This window comes from Coturnix japonica, chromosome 22 (genome assembly GCF_054131305.1).
Source record: "Coturnix japonica strain WE chromosome 22, WE-NBRP24, whole genome shotgun sequence".
NCBI classification, from domain to species: Eukaryota; Metazoa; Chordata; class Aves; order Galliformes; family Phasianidae; genus Coturnix; species Coturnix japonica.
Genome location: NC_140684.1, coordinates 5340664 through 5356613, shown reverse-complemented (window position 1 = coordinate 5356613; position 15950 = coordinate 5340664). Strand labels below are relative to the sequence as shown.

Here is a 15950-nt window from a genome sequence, read left to right as displayed (position 1 = left end):
CGTACAGCGCCCCCTGGTGGTCGTTAGGGGCGGTGCAGTGAGGTGAGCGCTCCGGCTGCACGAGCATCCAACGGGGCGGCAGCGATAAGAGGCAGCGATAGGAGACTGCGATAGGAGGTAGCGATAAGAGGTGAGAGCGGCTACGGGGGGGATGGAGCGGGGATGGGGCGGCCACGGGGATGGGGAGGGATGAGGAGCCGCAGTGCGGGGCCGCTTTGCCTCCGGTGTGTCGTTAAGCTCGGAGGGGTCGTTAAGCTCTGAGGGGGTCGCTCCGTTCCCGGAGTGACTTCTATCCTTAGGGATAACAGCTCAACCTCAACACGGGGCTGGAAGCTGCGGGTCCTGCCGTGGTCGTTCTGCACAGCCCCGGGCTGAGCCCTGCGGGTGGGTGTCCCCCTCGTAGCACTCAGGGCTCAGCTGAGCTGTGCGTGGTGCTGGGATCATCCTGCGGCCCATCCGAGCAGCACTGCGCTGCCCCGGGCACACGGAGAGGCAGCTTGACATCAAAGGTGCTTAGAGAGCAAAAAAAGTCTGTCTTTTTGTCAAAAAATGCAAACCGAGCTTGTGGAGAGTCATATAGAAACCTCAGCCCTTCCGCGCTTACTCTATTTGGTAGCAGGGTGGGAAACTCTTCTTCTGTGCCCCCCTCAGCTAAACGAGGAGCTGCCAAGGTTTAAAGTCTTCACCCACACGCTCTGTGCCTTGTGTTGCTGTTCTGTGCAGCAGGAGCAGCGCTCTGCTCAGCCCAGCACGATGCAGGTAGGTCTGCTTGGAAGGAATAGCCTGGTTGGCTTCAGTGTTGGCTTGGTTTAACTTTAGAAGTTGCCCACAGGTTTTGAAGCCCTGAGGTGGTTTCAGCAGATGAGATGAGATGGCTTCAGATCGGTGTGCTGAGAACTGAAAACGATATCAAAGATCTGTTGGTTGTTCTTAAGTGATGTGTTAAGCGTGACATCTTCCTGATGCCATTCGTTGCTTTGAATGGGGACTGCTTAGAAACCCAAAGGATCCACAATCATTTATTTTCTATTTCTTTTCATTTTTAACATTTCTTGCCCTGTATCTTGTCTGTGCTGGATACGCAGGTTCAAATAACAACCTGGTTTGATGGTTCTTCAAATGAAGTGATGGTGTTATTTTCAATAACTTTCCTCTTTTCCTATTAAATTCCACTGCCCTCTGCTGGCTGGACCATCAGACCTGCCCAGAGCTCTTCCCCCACTATTCTTTTACTCTTTAAGGCTTTTTATATCTTAAGGTCAGAAGCTGTTGCAAAGCTTGCTGTTAATGTCTACTACAATGGGATCCTTATACAAAAGAGGAGGTTGGTGGCAGGTTGAGCTCCCTAAGGAGCCCTGAACTGTAGATCTCAATCTTCTCTTTGATCCACACTAACCTAGTTGGGCTGATATTGAAGTCACACTGCAAAGCCTATTTTCCCAAGGCATAAAGAGAAGAAAGAAATGTTGGAGCTGGCATTTGATGCTGTGAGTTTATATGTGAGACTGCAATACTGCTTTTATTTTATTTTCTTGTGTTTCCAAACCCAGAATCATGAGTTTATATTTGCTTGTGAATATAACAATATTTCACAAGTATTTTCACCTGCGTTTATATGAAATAATTATATTGGTTTCTATACATATATCCATAAATAAATATATTTTTCTTCTTTAGGTATTTATACTTTTCCACTTCAGGCTGTTCTGTGTTCCACCTATGAACAAATATATGTGCTTGAAAGGTCCTGATGTGATTATCCAAATGGTCACATGAGGGAAGTCAGTTGGAACATATTAAGGCTCAGAGAGGGAACCTGAGAGTCTGAGACATCTCCAATAAGTTCTTCACAGGAAATTTGAAGTTGTTTCTTCCTGGTCCCAGGTGAAACCTCTTCATGTTGTGCATCTCCTCCCTGCTGTGATGGCAGGATCAGGTGCAGCTGATGGTGGCTTTGCTCAGGCCTGTGATGGACCCACTGTGCTCAGCACTTCAGCAGAGGGCAGCATGCAGGAATATGATATGATTGTATTTCACTTGGCCTGTGCAGTGACTCAGTTGTTATCCCACATTGCAATGTTCTCCAGACAAGGTTCTGAAGGGCAGATTATTCAAACCTTGGAAGTAATGGCTTTACTTGAAATCCTGGTTTTGCGTGTTCTTCCAACATTTTGAATAGGCTTCAGCTGTCGTTTTTGGCACTGCTGTTTGAAAACAAAACCCAAAGGTTTTCATAGCTCAACTTTGTTTTGTAACACGTTGTCAGTTCCTGAGTCCTTGCTGAAGCAGGAAGTGCCTGAAGATGGAAGCTGAAAGTAGTGAGATTAATCCATTTTTTTTCCCTCTTATGCCCACCTGTCTGCCCCCTTTTCCCTTCCCAGAACTGCAGCAGCCCAGGGAACTGAGAGGAAGAGGTTTCCCTCCTCTGAGAATGGAAACCCTTCCATTGTACCATGAGCAGGAGAAAGCACAGCAGGTTTGTATGCTGGGAGCTGGTTACTCTGCAGCTCTTGCCTCTCCTGGAGCCCATAGATTCCCCAGGGCTACAGAGGGCTGTGCTGGTGCTGGACTCCATTCCAGCATTACCACCAAACTTTTCCACTCTGTAGTACTCACATCCATGAACTGAGACTGCAGCTTTCCTACCTCTCATCCAGGTTCTGAATGTAATGATTTCTTACCAATGAGATTTTAAGTTCTTGGCTTTGAAAGGACATTACAGCAGTAAACTGCCTAAATCCAGTGGATTTAGTTGCTTTAACATCTATGCTTCCCTTGGCTTATGGATTTAACCAGTTTTATGTTTGAGAGTGCAGTTATAAATATATATATATATGTATATATTAAGGTTTAAAAAGAAAGGCTTTCTATGCTGGAAAATACTGTCTCTATGATGGCAAGCAGCTGAAGTATTAATAACGGGTCACGTTGTGAGGAGATGATGGCAGGTATATGGGAGGTAAAACTGCAAAGGCAGCCTGACTCACTGGTTTTCTTTGGGTCAATGTCAGATAGACTGCAGTGATACAAACACTGATTTAAACATGATTTCCTTTTAGGACCAGCAGGCTTCTTCCTTGTGGCTCTCATTTGTAGCTCAGGGAGAAGGAGCAGGATGTGGTTTTCAAGCTGTTTGATCCTCTCTTTCTTCTCTTTAACATTTTATATCTCAAAGTGAACATCCTTTTTGACCATAGTTCCTTCAGTTTTGTCCCACTTTAGTGAGCTACTGCTTTCCTTCTTCCCAGTTTCCCCAATACAAAGCACGCTTTTGCTTTGATCTATGAAATTTCCAATGCACTCGTGTTGTAAGTCATGGGCTAAAAAAAGATCTGTGTAAAGTTTCAGACATCACCGTCTCCCAGGGATTTCAGCCGTTGCTATAGGAGCCCAAACTCTCATTTGAGAGACCTTTCCGATGTGAAGAAGTTGATACAGGGGAAAGTTGTCATGGAAATATGTAGCAGAAAGGGAATCTCGATGTGATAATTGTTACCTTGCTTAGCCAGCTTGAAGTGGCTCCCTGGCTGGAGGTCTGGATCTTTGTTGCATTCCACCAGTCTGGAAGGCTACAGATTCAAGCCTCAAGAAATACATTGTTAGACACGTATATCTCTAGTTCTCCCAAGATAGCTCTTCATTAAAGTGAGATTCTTATGTACCTACATCCACATTTCCCCCTGCATACAGATATAGCAGGGTGACACTGGGGCTGCCCAACCACTGTTGGGTGGTGCTGCACTGCTGGGGTCTGTCACTGATGTCCCTGCAGGAAGGAAGATCCTCTGGGTGCCATGGGTCCCACAGCCCAGCCCTGATGTGGGAGTGAGCCACAGCACAGCCCCCTATTGCGCTTCTGGAGGGGGTCATAGAGCTGTTACTGCTAAAATGTGGCAGTAGAACACATTTTTAAATGGCTAAAAATAGTTTATTCTGCCAACTTCAGAGCAGACTTAGGTTTGAATGGAACATGTGCTTTGTGTGCAGCCAGGTGGTGGTAAGAGCAGGTTTCTCGCTGTGTGTTCCTTGTCCACTTACCCCATTACCAGACCTGGTACCAGACTCTGCTTTCAAGCTTTTCCTGCTTTTTTTTTGCAATAAAGCTTCTTGATCCCTAATAGAGGTGATTATGGGAGAGCTGCCTTTGAATGTCTTGTACCAGTGTTACTATGGTAACTGCTGCAGGGGTTTCTTGCTGGGAGAAGGCTTCCAGCTCCATGAGATACAGCAGGGCAGCTCAGGCTGTTTGCACGCTCTGAATGAGATTACCCATAGTATCAAAGAGAAAATACATTATTTCTTATCCTTAATAGTGAATGGTAATGGGAGGCTGTGAGATTGGTGTTTCTCATGTTAGATGTCCACAGGTGAGAGGACTGAAGTCAATTATGTGGGCAGTGGGAGCCCAAACGTTACCCTAGTGCATGGCTTCCCCAGCAGCTCCTGCAGCAACAGGGGAGTGTGGCTCTCCTTGATGGATCCAGCACTTGACCTTTCCATTGATGCTGCCGACAAGTGAACTAATTCATCTTAATGAAGGATATAGAACTGTGGTACTCACTACCGGAACAGACATTCCTATTCAGGTTTATTCAGTCTGTAGTAGGAAAAGAATGATCTGCCTTTTATGTTCTCTTTTCTCTGTATTCCCAAACTGTGGCTGGACACTGTGCTAACACTGCTAGTTGGGCACTATCAGAGTGATTTTGCTGTCCTGAAGTTCCTAATCTTCCCCTTTCCCAGACAGTGGCTTTCTTTGTGAAGTTCCTGCTTGCTTGGCCAATCAGTCCTCTTTTGCTCTCGACCAGCAGTAGTTCCTGTTGCCTTCTCCAAGTGATGGGTTCACAGATGTCCCTCACATTCCCTTCTGCGTGTTTCTTAACAGTCTGTATCATGACCATTAATGCTGGGGGAGATGGATCTCCATGTTCAGTGCTTCAGCTTTCAGGCAGCAGCAAGCACAGTCACTTACACAAATTGTCTGGAAGCCATCAATCAGTTGCTGAATGTTAATTTAGATCTCCCCCCTTTTTCCTGCATTTGGTTAGGCCACCAAAGCCAAATCTTTATGTCCCAGTTCTGGGTGCCTGTCTATAATAGCAGGCCCAGCTTCTGCAAAGCTACTGACTTCTTATTGGCTGCAGACTGAAATCAAGGGATGCCATAGATCCCTACTAGCTCTTGATATCTTGTCAATAAATTAGGCACTTTTGTTTCACTGTCTTTTAAACAGATAAGGTTTACTAAGCTTCTGATGCTGTTCAAGCAATCTATAAAAAATAATAAATGCAAAGAGTAAGAATAAGACTGAAGTTTTGGGATATTACTGTATAGAGAACTAAACCTTGCAGGTACCTTTTTTTTTCTTCTTTTTTTCTTCTTTATCTGGAATCCTGATCTTCATTAGAGGGCATGTAAGTCTTCTGGGGTTTGATTTCCTTGTGCTTCATCATTTTTTCTCAGTTAATTTGTCCTACTTCTTGCTGCTGCTGCTCACTTTACATCCAGGCATGCCCTACAGTTCTGGTTCCATTTGGGGTCTGTCAGCACTTCCAAGTCCCTCTAAAACAAAGCTGGTACCTCAGCTCTTTTATTTCCATCTCCCTGAAATGCATCAGAAAGTTCAAAGCAGTGGGATGGGACATTCCTACACCATCCCATCAGGGTTTCTGCTTCTAAGGCAGCCTCCAGCACGCATCTCCTTTAGTCCTTAATTTTCCTGCACAGCTCTCTGTTGTCAGTGATCAGCAAAAACTTAATGAAGTGATTTTCTGTTGAAAGCTCATTAGTCTTTCTAATGGATACCTGTTCTAATTCCTATCCTATAAGGTGATCAAATGCTGGCTTCTCCAGCATGAGGTTTGTCCCAGCCAATAAGGAGAGGGAGCAAATCGGGTTGTGCAGTATTTTGCCTGTGTAGGTAGAAGGAACTTGCTGTGCAACTTCAATATGGTAATTCTGTACTGTTAATGCTATGTTAGAGCCTAAGCATCGGAAAATTAACAGTGCAAAATAATAAAGAATAGGAGTGTTCTTCTTCTAAGTCTTTTTAATCTCATTATTGAAATAATAAAAAATCAGTTAAGTGAGAAAGAACACTGAAAGTCTCATCTCCCCTTTCAGGGAAGAGAACTGAGCATTGCATTTTTCACATACTGAGAAGTACAGTGTTTTGAACAGAAGAGTAACTGTAGTAACACCATCTTTGCTGCTGTGCTTCTTATAGCTGAGATTTTTTCTCTGCAATTTTCAGATTTCCCTGCACCAATTTCTCTGGATACACATGTGAAAAAGCAACGAGAGGCTTATATTTTATATGTACGAATTGCAGCGAGTTTGTGACTATTTCTTTGCCATGTAGATTTCCTTCCTCATTCTGTCGTGTTCTGCGGGTTGGATAGTTTTTCAGTGAATAGATGTCTATTAACTCTTCAGAGATTTGGATGGAAATGACAGAAATACTGAAAGATGCTGGCTTCTCTCACAGACCCTTAATTCAGGCACTTTCCTCATTCTATTTTTGATGTACTTCATGGCTGTTCCCTTGGAAATATTCAAGTTGTTGTCTGGTCTTCTGAAATTTTGGCAATAGGCAACAAAGGAAGCTGCTTTCAAGCTGCTTTTTCTGTCTCCTGTAGCACTCTGTGTTCCATAAATCAGATCTGTTTTCTCCCAGCTTTAATGATTCTAGTTTCTTCCAGCAGAAATGTTTGTTCTGGTTGCAGGTCAAAGCTGGTAGCTGTGCCACAGGGTATGTGCTGCAGGTATACACATGGGAAAGTGACACTGCAGGAGAATATCTGAGTTCCCCAAGTGAGTGTACAGAGCTTTCTTGTACTGGTGGGGCCTTTCTAGCAGCAGTTCCAGGACTTCACTTTTTATATCCACCCATTTGATCAGCAGCATCATCTTGTTAGCTGAACAGCAGTTGTTTTTGTCAAAATGGAAAGCGGTGCCCCATGATTCATTCTGCACATGTCTGCTGGCCGCTTGAACTTCCTGACATCTGTGGTGGAACTGAGAAAATAAAGAAGTTTGTCTCAGTTATGGAGGAGGAGAAGGGACCAAAGCCATGGCCTCACTCCACTTCTACCCGCTGTCTGGTGCAGACTTTCCCTTGTAATTACTCTTGGCACATTACTGTCTGGAGTTATAAAACCAAGTCTTATAGCTGAATTACAGGCTTGCTTTAAAGAGATGTTGTTATTGACATAATAGCCTTGCTTACGGAATCTCTGTCTCTGTAATTAAGGTTGTTCCATGCACAAAAGCAGTTAAAAATAGCATAAATATCTGCAAAAGCAAAGATATTTTTCATCTTGTTCCTTGTATGAGCCCTTTTTTCTTTCCCCACACAGCATGTACACTTGAATCTCAAATGAGCTGTGCCAGTTCTGCCCTTTGCCCATTCCTTTAAGTTACGTGCTATCCAATTTGTTCCTGTCAAACTACACCAGCAATGCAGGTTGCACCATAAAGCACCTGCAGTCCTCACACACAGGGTTATGAGGGTGCACTGGTGAGTAAGCTTCAGTCTGACTAGTGTTCTGTGTTGCAGTTAGGAGAGCTATTGGGTTTGACCAGCGTGCAACCATGTGCCATCTGTTCGTGTGTTTGTCTGTTGACCAGACTTACTGGTTGGGTGAGAACCCAGCAGTTTCTTTTAAAAAGAAATAAATAAATTCATATTGCTGTTTGAAATTGTTTTCTCATCCTGGCTGTGTCGAAGTAATTATGGTTAATGCCCTGGATAGGCCACAGGCTTTCTTTATGACCATAGCCAGCTCATTTTAACTGTCTGTTTCTGGGCTCTTTGTTCATTAAACAGAAATGCAGTTTTTCAGTTCAGAAGGTTTTGTGTTGAATAATTCTTTGGTCTAAGTGAAGAGATCAGATGAATGTAAGTGCTACTGAAAAACCTCAAAATAAACAAATATTCTGTCTGGTCTTGCTGGGTCTGGGGAAATTGTAGGGCACTATTCTAGCCTGTCTACCAAAGCTGAAGTATGTAAATGCTGTTAGTATTTTTCATCTCTATTCAGCTCTGAATGCTGTCCACTGCCAAAGCTGAGGTTCTTGCTGCCTACCTTACTGTCTATGTCTGTGTCACTGGATGCAGCATTGCCTCCTCAGGGAGGAGAAACACCATTTGTGTAGATCATGGTACCAGTCATAGCTTGGTTAATACGCATGACAGAAAGTACTGCTCTCTTATCTGAGCTGTGAATAATCTCAGGCTCGAAATATCAGATGTATAAAAATATGGCGTAGGTAAGTTCTTCTGTCTGTGATGACCTGGTCTGTCCTCAGGTACTGAAGTAAGTGGCAAAGCAGGCTGGGTTGGGTTGGTACTGCAGATATCTGAGCTCCCGGTATCAGCTGGTTTGGTTGGGTGAGTGCTTAGGGGCTTAAAGCTGATTATAGGTGCCTGACACCCACCAGATATTGACCACTGATGCTCTCAGTGCCTGATCTGTCATAGCCTCTGGCACTTTCCTTCCTATTTTCAGAGACTGTGTTTTCTTCAGAAAGATTAAGCAATTGGGTTGTTGATCCTTGCTTATTGCAGTCCCTAAATAGAGACCTGGCTGATACTTCTTGGTCAGCTCAAGAAAAGTCCCTCAGGACTGACTCCAGCTATTTCTGCTAGTGTGTCTGCCCAGGGTCCAGTCCTGCTGTTAAGGATGATATCGAAAGAAACTTTGGTCTGCATTAATCCATGAAGCATCTCTGTGCTTTTGAAATAGCTTTCTTGCATAAATCTGCCTTGCTTTGATGAAAATATAATATTTCTCTTTCCCCTGAGTAAGCAAGTGTGCATGTGTGTGTGTGTGTGTTTGCTGAATGCCAAAGTGCTGGTGAAGCCAGCTTGCTTCCGTATGTGAATCATTTCTCAAGCAGCTCTGTCTCGCTGCAATGTGGTTTTCCTCTCAGGGAAGCGCTCAAGCCCTGAATTTTCAGTCTGGCTTGCACATGCTGTCAGAAGCTAGTGGAGAGTTCTCTTCTTAATGCGGAGAAGAGGACAAGCTTTCACTGTAAGTATTTTACTTTTTAAGCTGGGAATATCTGTATCAGGATTCTAGGGATATCAGTGTGTCTTAGAGTGAATGAACCTGTAATGCTCAGCAGAACTTTTTTGTATTTTGCTCTATTTAAACCTAAATTGAAAGAAATGCAAAAAAAATATGTAGAGTGCAAACAATTCTGTGTTACAGAAAATAGGCTGGGGGTGATCTAGAAGTCATTACAACCAACAAAAATTGAGCCTGGAGAGCTGGAAACCGTGATTTCTCCTGCTTGGCTTCATAGAGTCGGGATGCAGAAGGGCTGAAGCTATTTCTGTGCCTTCCTCTTCTTTTATCTCTGGGTGCCCAACGTTGTGTTCCAGCAGTTAAACCAGGCAGGAGCACAGGCAGACTTTCTTCTGCTACTGCATGTTCGTGCAGTCCAGCAAAGAAAGGGCAGAAAGGAACAAGCTGCTAAGCAAATAGCTTTGGCAGCTCGCTTCTCCACAGGGAACTGGTGACAGCACTGCAGAGCCTGCCAGACAGTACCATCCCATAACACCAAAGCATAGAGCTGCACTAGGTCTTTGCAGGGCCCTTGAACTGTACCACTTTGGCAGGTGGCCTTAAGAGTATACTCTGGGCTGAAGCATGTTCATAATAATAATGGTGTCTATATAGCATGTAACATAGCTTTGCAAAGTTGTGGAGATGTTAATTAATGTCCTGTATGTGTAGCAGTAAGGGATTACTGGTAGAACTGGTTTGAAAACAGGGATTCTCTACCACCTTCTCTTGTGTGCTGTCTTAAGTTGTTATGAGAGTCCCCTACTAATTCTTCATTTCACCTCCGAGATGCTGTTATGCTTTTCCTCTTCTACCCTTTCTAAACTGTGATGTACTTTCTGTCCCTATAAGCTTAGCTGAGGAGAGGATGTCTGATCTGCAGAAATATGCTGGGTTTTGTTCACAGAATGTGGCAGATGACTAATGCAGGAATACCTCATCCTAACATGCACACATGTACTACCTCTTCACTTTCCTCTGTTTTAAAACAATTTCATTTCATTATGTTCTATTCTGTTCCTGCTCAGTGTGAAGTATGACTGCTTTTTAAATTCAGAAGTCTTCTAGCTTCTCCTTCTGGTTTAGTATTTACTACTGTTGTCTCCCCAAAGTGACCTTTCAGCTACAAGTTTACAACATCACTCATAGAAGTTCAGAAGTTCCCCATTTATTAACTTTAATAAATGGCCTTCTCAGCATTTTGATGGAGGATAAATATCTCCTTAAGGGGTGGCTTCCAGATCTCAATTATTTCTCTGTGTTGTGATGGGTGGAAAAAAGGAATCAGGGAAACATCCCAACACGTGGCAATATTTGGGGCCGCTCACTTGTGACAGATGCTGATTTCCCACTTTCATGTTGTTTTGTTGTTTTTTTTTCCTTAGAGTTTCTTTCCAAAGCATGTGAATGATTTTCATTCATGTATTTATCTTCATAGATTTGCTGTATAGTGAATGGTTACGATTCTGCTCTCGTAAATAGAAGAGGGCTGAGGTGATCCAGGAAATCTGTGCTGGAGCTGAGGGCAGAATCAGGAGGAATCCCAAGGCAGTGCACTGACTGTGGTGCCACCCATCTGTGCATCACATAGACAGGGAACTTGCCAGTCTGCATTGATGTACCAGTTGTACTGTGCAACGAGCTGCTGTGTATCTCTGCCATTCTAAAACGGGCTTATTCCTTCCCTTTCTTGTACCTCTATCTATCCTCCTTTGCTGCAGAAAAATGTAATGGCAGGTAATTACCCAGAAAACCACTTATAATTATTCTTCATTTCTCTAGCAATTAAATAGCTCTTGCTCTACGTAAAATGAAATCTTTTCCTTCTCCTCATGAGCTGACAAAACATGAAGTGTTAAATGTATGTGTCACTTGCTTTGTGCTGTATTCACTGGGGCAGCAGTTCAAAGAACCTGGGTTAATGAGCAGTAGCCACTTTGAAATGGTTCTAAAGCATTTTGTTCTCAGTGTGCAATATGCTGAACATAAATTAAACCCTTGTATTCAAGACAGGGACTTGGTGGGGAAAAGCCCCAAGTGACCTAATTCTTTGTGGTGATGACATGATTGCAACTCCAGAAGCTAGGAAAATCATGGCATCATTTTCACCCTTCTGGGGAAGCTTGTCATTTATTGTGCAACCTGTACATATGTGTTCCATGCTTCATGTGCTTTCCCAGTTGGAGAAGATGCTGCCTGTGCCTACTTCCCTTCTTGCAGTGTTTCCACCCTACCCTGCATCTATCCATCCTACCCTGTATGTTTTCTTCCTGGTGTGCAATCATCAGTAACACAGTGCATATGGATTCAGAATTGCTGCATTCAAGTCCTCTGCAACCAGAGAAGCACAGCAAACTGCTTCCATGCAGGTCAGCACATGGCTGTGCTTCATCACTTCAGGTCTCGTGCCATCCAGCTGGTAGCTGCTGCTGTTATCTGGAGGACTTGTGAGCAAAATATTGACAAATCAGCTGGTATCTTTGCTTCCCTATCTCTGTATTTTCTATACGGTGGAAGGTCACTGGGAGGTAGCTCAGCTTCTCTTCTGAGATGCGTGGTGGTGGCTGGTTAGATAATCAGCGTGAGGAAGGAGGGGGCGGAGAAGATTGAATATCCATGGACAAACAGAAGATGGTTCTCAGCCGTATCAGAGCACAGCTTTAGCTTGGTTGGTTTTTTTGTATGAATTTTTTTGCTTTATTTTTTTGTCCTGATTTATAAATGGCCAGTAATGTAGAACAAGGAGAAGAGAAATACAGCTCAGTAAGTCCTATGTCCATACACACACGTTAGGGTTGTGCTGTAATTTCTGTCTTCTCTATGGGAATCTAACTAAGCATAAAAAAGTCACAAATCATAAACTCCAGGGAGAGACTGTATGTGGGGGTGGGTGGGTGGGCAGAAGGCTGTGTGCTGCTCTGTCTGTGCCTGGAAAAATCATCAGTGACACTAATGGCTGGTGTGGGAAGAGAGCGTTTAGTTTTGAGCAATGCTGAGAAGTGGAGCTGTGCAATTGCTGACCTGGAGTCTGTCAGCCACGTTGGGATGGGTCAGGAGGTTGAGTCGATGGCCAGAAACTTGTCCTTTGTGGCTACCTGGAACTGTCGTCACTTGAACCATTTCTGCTGATATTTACATGTCTTCATAACCATCTGGTGTATTTATACACTGATTAATATGTTTCTATTTTAGAGAATTATGAATGCTGGGGACATAAGCAAGAAACACTTTAAACAATACAAACACCAGAGATTGTCCTGCCTTAGTAACCAGTGGTGCAGAAACTGTCTCTGAGAGGTAAAGGGAGGTTTCCATAGGCTGTGAGCTTCTAACTGATGCTGTGAAGGGAAGGGAGAGGAACTGGCTCTGCTGTAGTTCCTCATGCTGTGGAGGAAGGGAGCCTTGTGCTCTATGAAGAACATTGTTATCTGAGGCTGTATTGAAGACATTCTTCTGAGATGTTTAGGATTCCCACAGAAAAGCGGGTTTTGTTCTGTTAGTTGCATGTTTGTATCCTTGAAAAAGGCCTTAGAAAGCCAACAATCTTCAGACAATAGCGAAGATGCTGGAGGTTTGACCCTCCAGCTGTATCTGAACTACTGATGGTTACCTTCTTGGAATGCTGCTTTGTTTTGTATTCTTCTAGTGATGAGTTAGGTGGCCTTGGGCATATTTCTTCATTTGTGCATGTTTTCTATCTTATATTTAGGTAGATTTTAACTCCTTGAAAAACTGCTTGGATTTTTTAACTGCCTGGCTGTGTTACTACACTTTTCTTTTTAAGCTACTGAAATTTAAAGACAAATAACCACGAAAACATCTTTGCTTGAGGCATGCATAAAATCACCCATTTTTTTTCCCTGCTGTAGCATGCAGTCTGGACATGAAAATTTCAAGGTGTTGTCTTGTTGTCTTTACATCTCTTGATGTTCTTTACCATCAAGACATGAAAATTCAACTGCAAATGCGATGGGAAAGCATGTCTACTGAGGTAGACCAGGTGAAACAGCTGCCTGAGTGACTGGGGTCAGGTTTAAAATTGATTCTCTGTTTTTATGGCCAGCAAGAGCATCAGGGGTGAGGTGCTGGCACACCTTACCTACTCCTCTGGGTTATTTTTGGGTGGAAGCAGAAGATCTGACTTGTGGTTCTGAGGGATTTTTAATGCAATTGCAAGGAAAGTTCAACTTCACACTGGAGAAACTTCCAGCAAGTCTGTTTGGAAGAGTAAAGAGGATTGCTGCTCTGAGATAGCATGTTTTCCATTTCCACTTACTGAAACTAAATGAAAAGAGGATGTTGAACACAGAAATACTACACACAGAGCTGAAAGGAACTGATACCTAAGGAAAGTTGCTAATGATGACCACAAGGGAGCAACAGATCGTTTTTAATTATTAGCCTGGTCTTCCTTGCAGGTTGTGCATACAAAAAGCAATCTCCACCCTGGCAATTCCTGTGTTAAGACTGCGGGCTTCCCTGGTGTGTAACCTGGTTGGGTTCTGGGTATCAGCCCAGAAACTAACATGACTCATATGGGAGCATCTGTCAAGCCTGAAAGTTGTTGTTTCAAATGAATTTGTGTGAAAGACAGAAAACCATCCTGCTTTAGCACAAAAAGCTGTCCTGCGGTACAGCTTTCTGCAGGCCAGAAGGGAATGTCTTGCACTTTTTGGAACATGCTGTCTATCTTTATGTTCCAGGTGATAGTTTTTCCTCTGGGAGTTTCTTATGGAAATTAATTCCTGCAAACCTCATCGATTTCTGTGTACTTAATAGTGTAACTGCGAGGTTTCCTGACTACGTGATATTTGTTGCCATTCAGTTCAATCTATTCTTATTTAGTTATTCAGAGGAATGCAGCCTTTGACAGCCAGCAAAATGTTTCCTAGAAGTTTGTTCTACGAGGTGGGTGGATTCCTTGTTTGATGGATAGCCAAGCCTTGAGATCCAAGGGACCTGCTGCTATTTCTGCCGATGCTGACTGCCTGTGAGACTTGGCATAAATTCTCTATCCAGTTTTTCTAGCCATAAAATGGGAACCATTCTAGGCTAGTCCTAAAAACTTTCATTAGTAAATGCATGCAGACTAACTAATAAAGAACCGTCTAGGTTTCAATCTTTAATAAACCAATAACTTTGTAAGTAAAATGGACCATTTTTCCACTCGAAGCTTCCTCTGGCAACTGCCAAAATAGTCCACATCGAGATTTTCCAAATTCCCCTTAAAAACCCATGGGTTAGGATGTACTGTACAGTATGGCCTGAATTGTTAGAGACTGATGCCTGCAGGGAATCTTGAGGATTACTGAGAGGAAAAGCTCTGTCAGGACTAGCTTTCCATTTTTCTAAGCCCTCCTGTTATTTCATTTGCAGCACCCATTTACAACAAGAGGAGCACTCAGACACCAGTGCTCTTTGAGTAGGAAATACTTATTTAAAATTTTTTTTAAAAAGCACCTTCGATCTAATTCTGGAAATTACTGGTAATAGAATTGATTTTGCAATCTGACTAAACAATACATAATTGGAATGAACCCCCACTTCAGCATGGGGCTGTTCCTTATTTTCAGTTTGTATGCATTTTCATAGCACAGCTCCAAGCAGTGTGTTCTGCTGGGCTGTAATTGCAGCCCACTCGTGAGCTGCTTTGGCTGACAGCAGAGAGAGGCAGGGCTGGGATCTGTTTGCTTCCGAAGGAAAGCTCCCTGTGAAACACGAAGAAAGAAATGAAAATTGGAGAGATCTGGACACTTCTAATAACGTGTGTTGCCTGCCTAAGAGCAAAACCTGCGTGAGAGTTGTGAAACTTGTCTTTATTCTTTCAAGTATGTAAAAGGCTTGTGGAAAATACTGGAGTTCTACTTCATAGATGGAAACCTTTTTAGCTGCAGTGGAGGTTCATGTTAGTCAGTTGTATCAGAAGAACCAGCTTCATGTTTTACGAATGCTGATACCCATATAAATTTGTGGAAGACTAATAAACATGAACAAATCCAAATATCCTCTTCTCAGTGTTAGTTTCCTCTCTTTGATGTGGTACATTATTATTAAATCCACATGGCACGACTCAGCTATCACTACACGATAAAATTGCTTTGCTGCAGGCTACTGGCTGCATATGGCTTCAGGTTTGTTTTGCTGTTTAGTACCTCCTCCTTTTGCTTTCAGCATTGTGCCCCATGAGCATATTTCTCTACTGCAACTTTAAAATGCCACGAGTGACTCAAAATTAAATTCTTTTGGGCGTCAAGAAAGCATCTGTGCATCTTAAGGCAGGAAAATATGAGGTAATTATGAAGAAATCCAGAGGGTATGTGCAACCACTGACTGTACAAAAACCCAAATCTGCATAATTTGGAGATTAATCAGGAAGATAGCTTGCATCTGTAATTGCTTGTTCACCCATATAAATACAGTGAATGGTATGCTCATTATAAAGTAGTTTATGAAATACACGCAAGCACTGAAGCTCCTTAAGGTAGATCAGGGAGTCTGGAAATGCTGAATATTTTCTATTGTAAATAGCTTACATGTCTGTCCAGGCTTCAAAAAAGCTGCCAAGTGATCAGCATAATTATCAACAAAGACAGTACTGCTTTCTCCTCTAATGAGATCGGTTGATGGATCTATGCTGTGTGTGTTAAGAATTTTAATGGAGAATAGCTATAGTTAGTAATAATATTAGCCTGTAATGCAACTTCTTTATTTAGCAGCTGACAGGTTAGAGCTGCAGGGAAAGCAGGCAACCCTCCTTGCAGGAGGCACTGGGGATAAACAGAGCAACTGCCACTTGCTGACTTTGCTCTGTCAGACAGCACCACATCACCTGATGTTCCCTTTGCCTCTGTGCTGTGAAGCATTCCTTGAACAGGCCAC

At 43.1% G+C, this 15950-nt stretch overlaps 1 protein-coding gene across 7 annotated transcripts in view; it reads left to right on the top strand.

Annotated features, from left to right (window-relative positions):
- Positions 1-26: 26 nt before the first annotated feature.
- SPECC1 (sperm antigen with calponin homology and coiled-coil domains 1) overlaps positions 27-15950 on the top strand; it is an 80433-nt gene continuing 64509 nt past the window's right edge. For 3 of the 7 annotated variants that reach the window (XM_015880687.3, XM_085522029.1, XM_085522028.1), the window contains exon 1: positions 27-130. Coding sequence is in view for 1 of the 7 variants with exons in the window: in XM_085522025.1 (XP_085378151.1) it covers positions 9009-9035 (27 nt within the window). In the remaining 6 variants the exon portion in view is untranslated. Of the gene's footprint in view, positions 131-8698; positions 9036-15950 lie in introns of those variants that run through there. The other 4 variants (XM_015880686.3, XM_015880692.3, XM_015880691.3 and 1 more) reach the window with 2 other exon arrangements.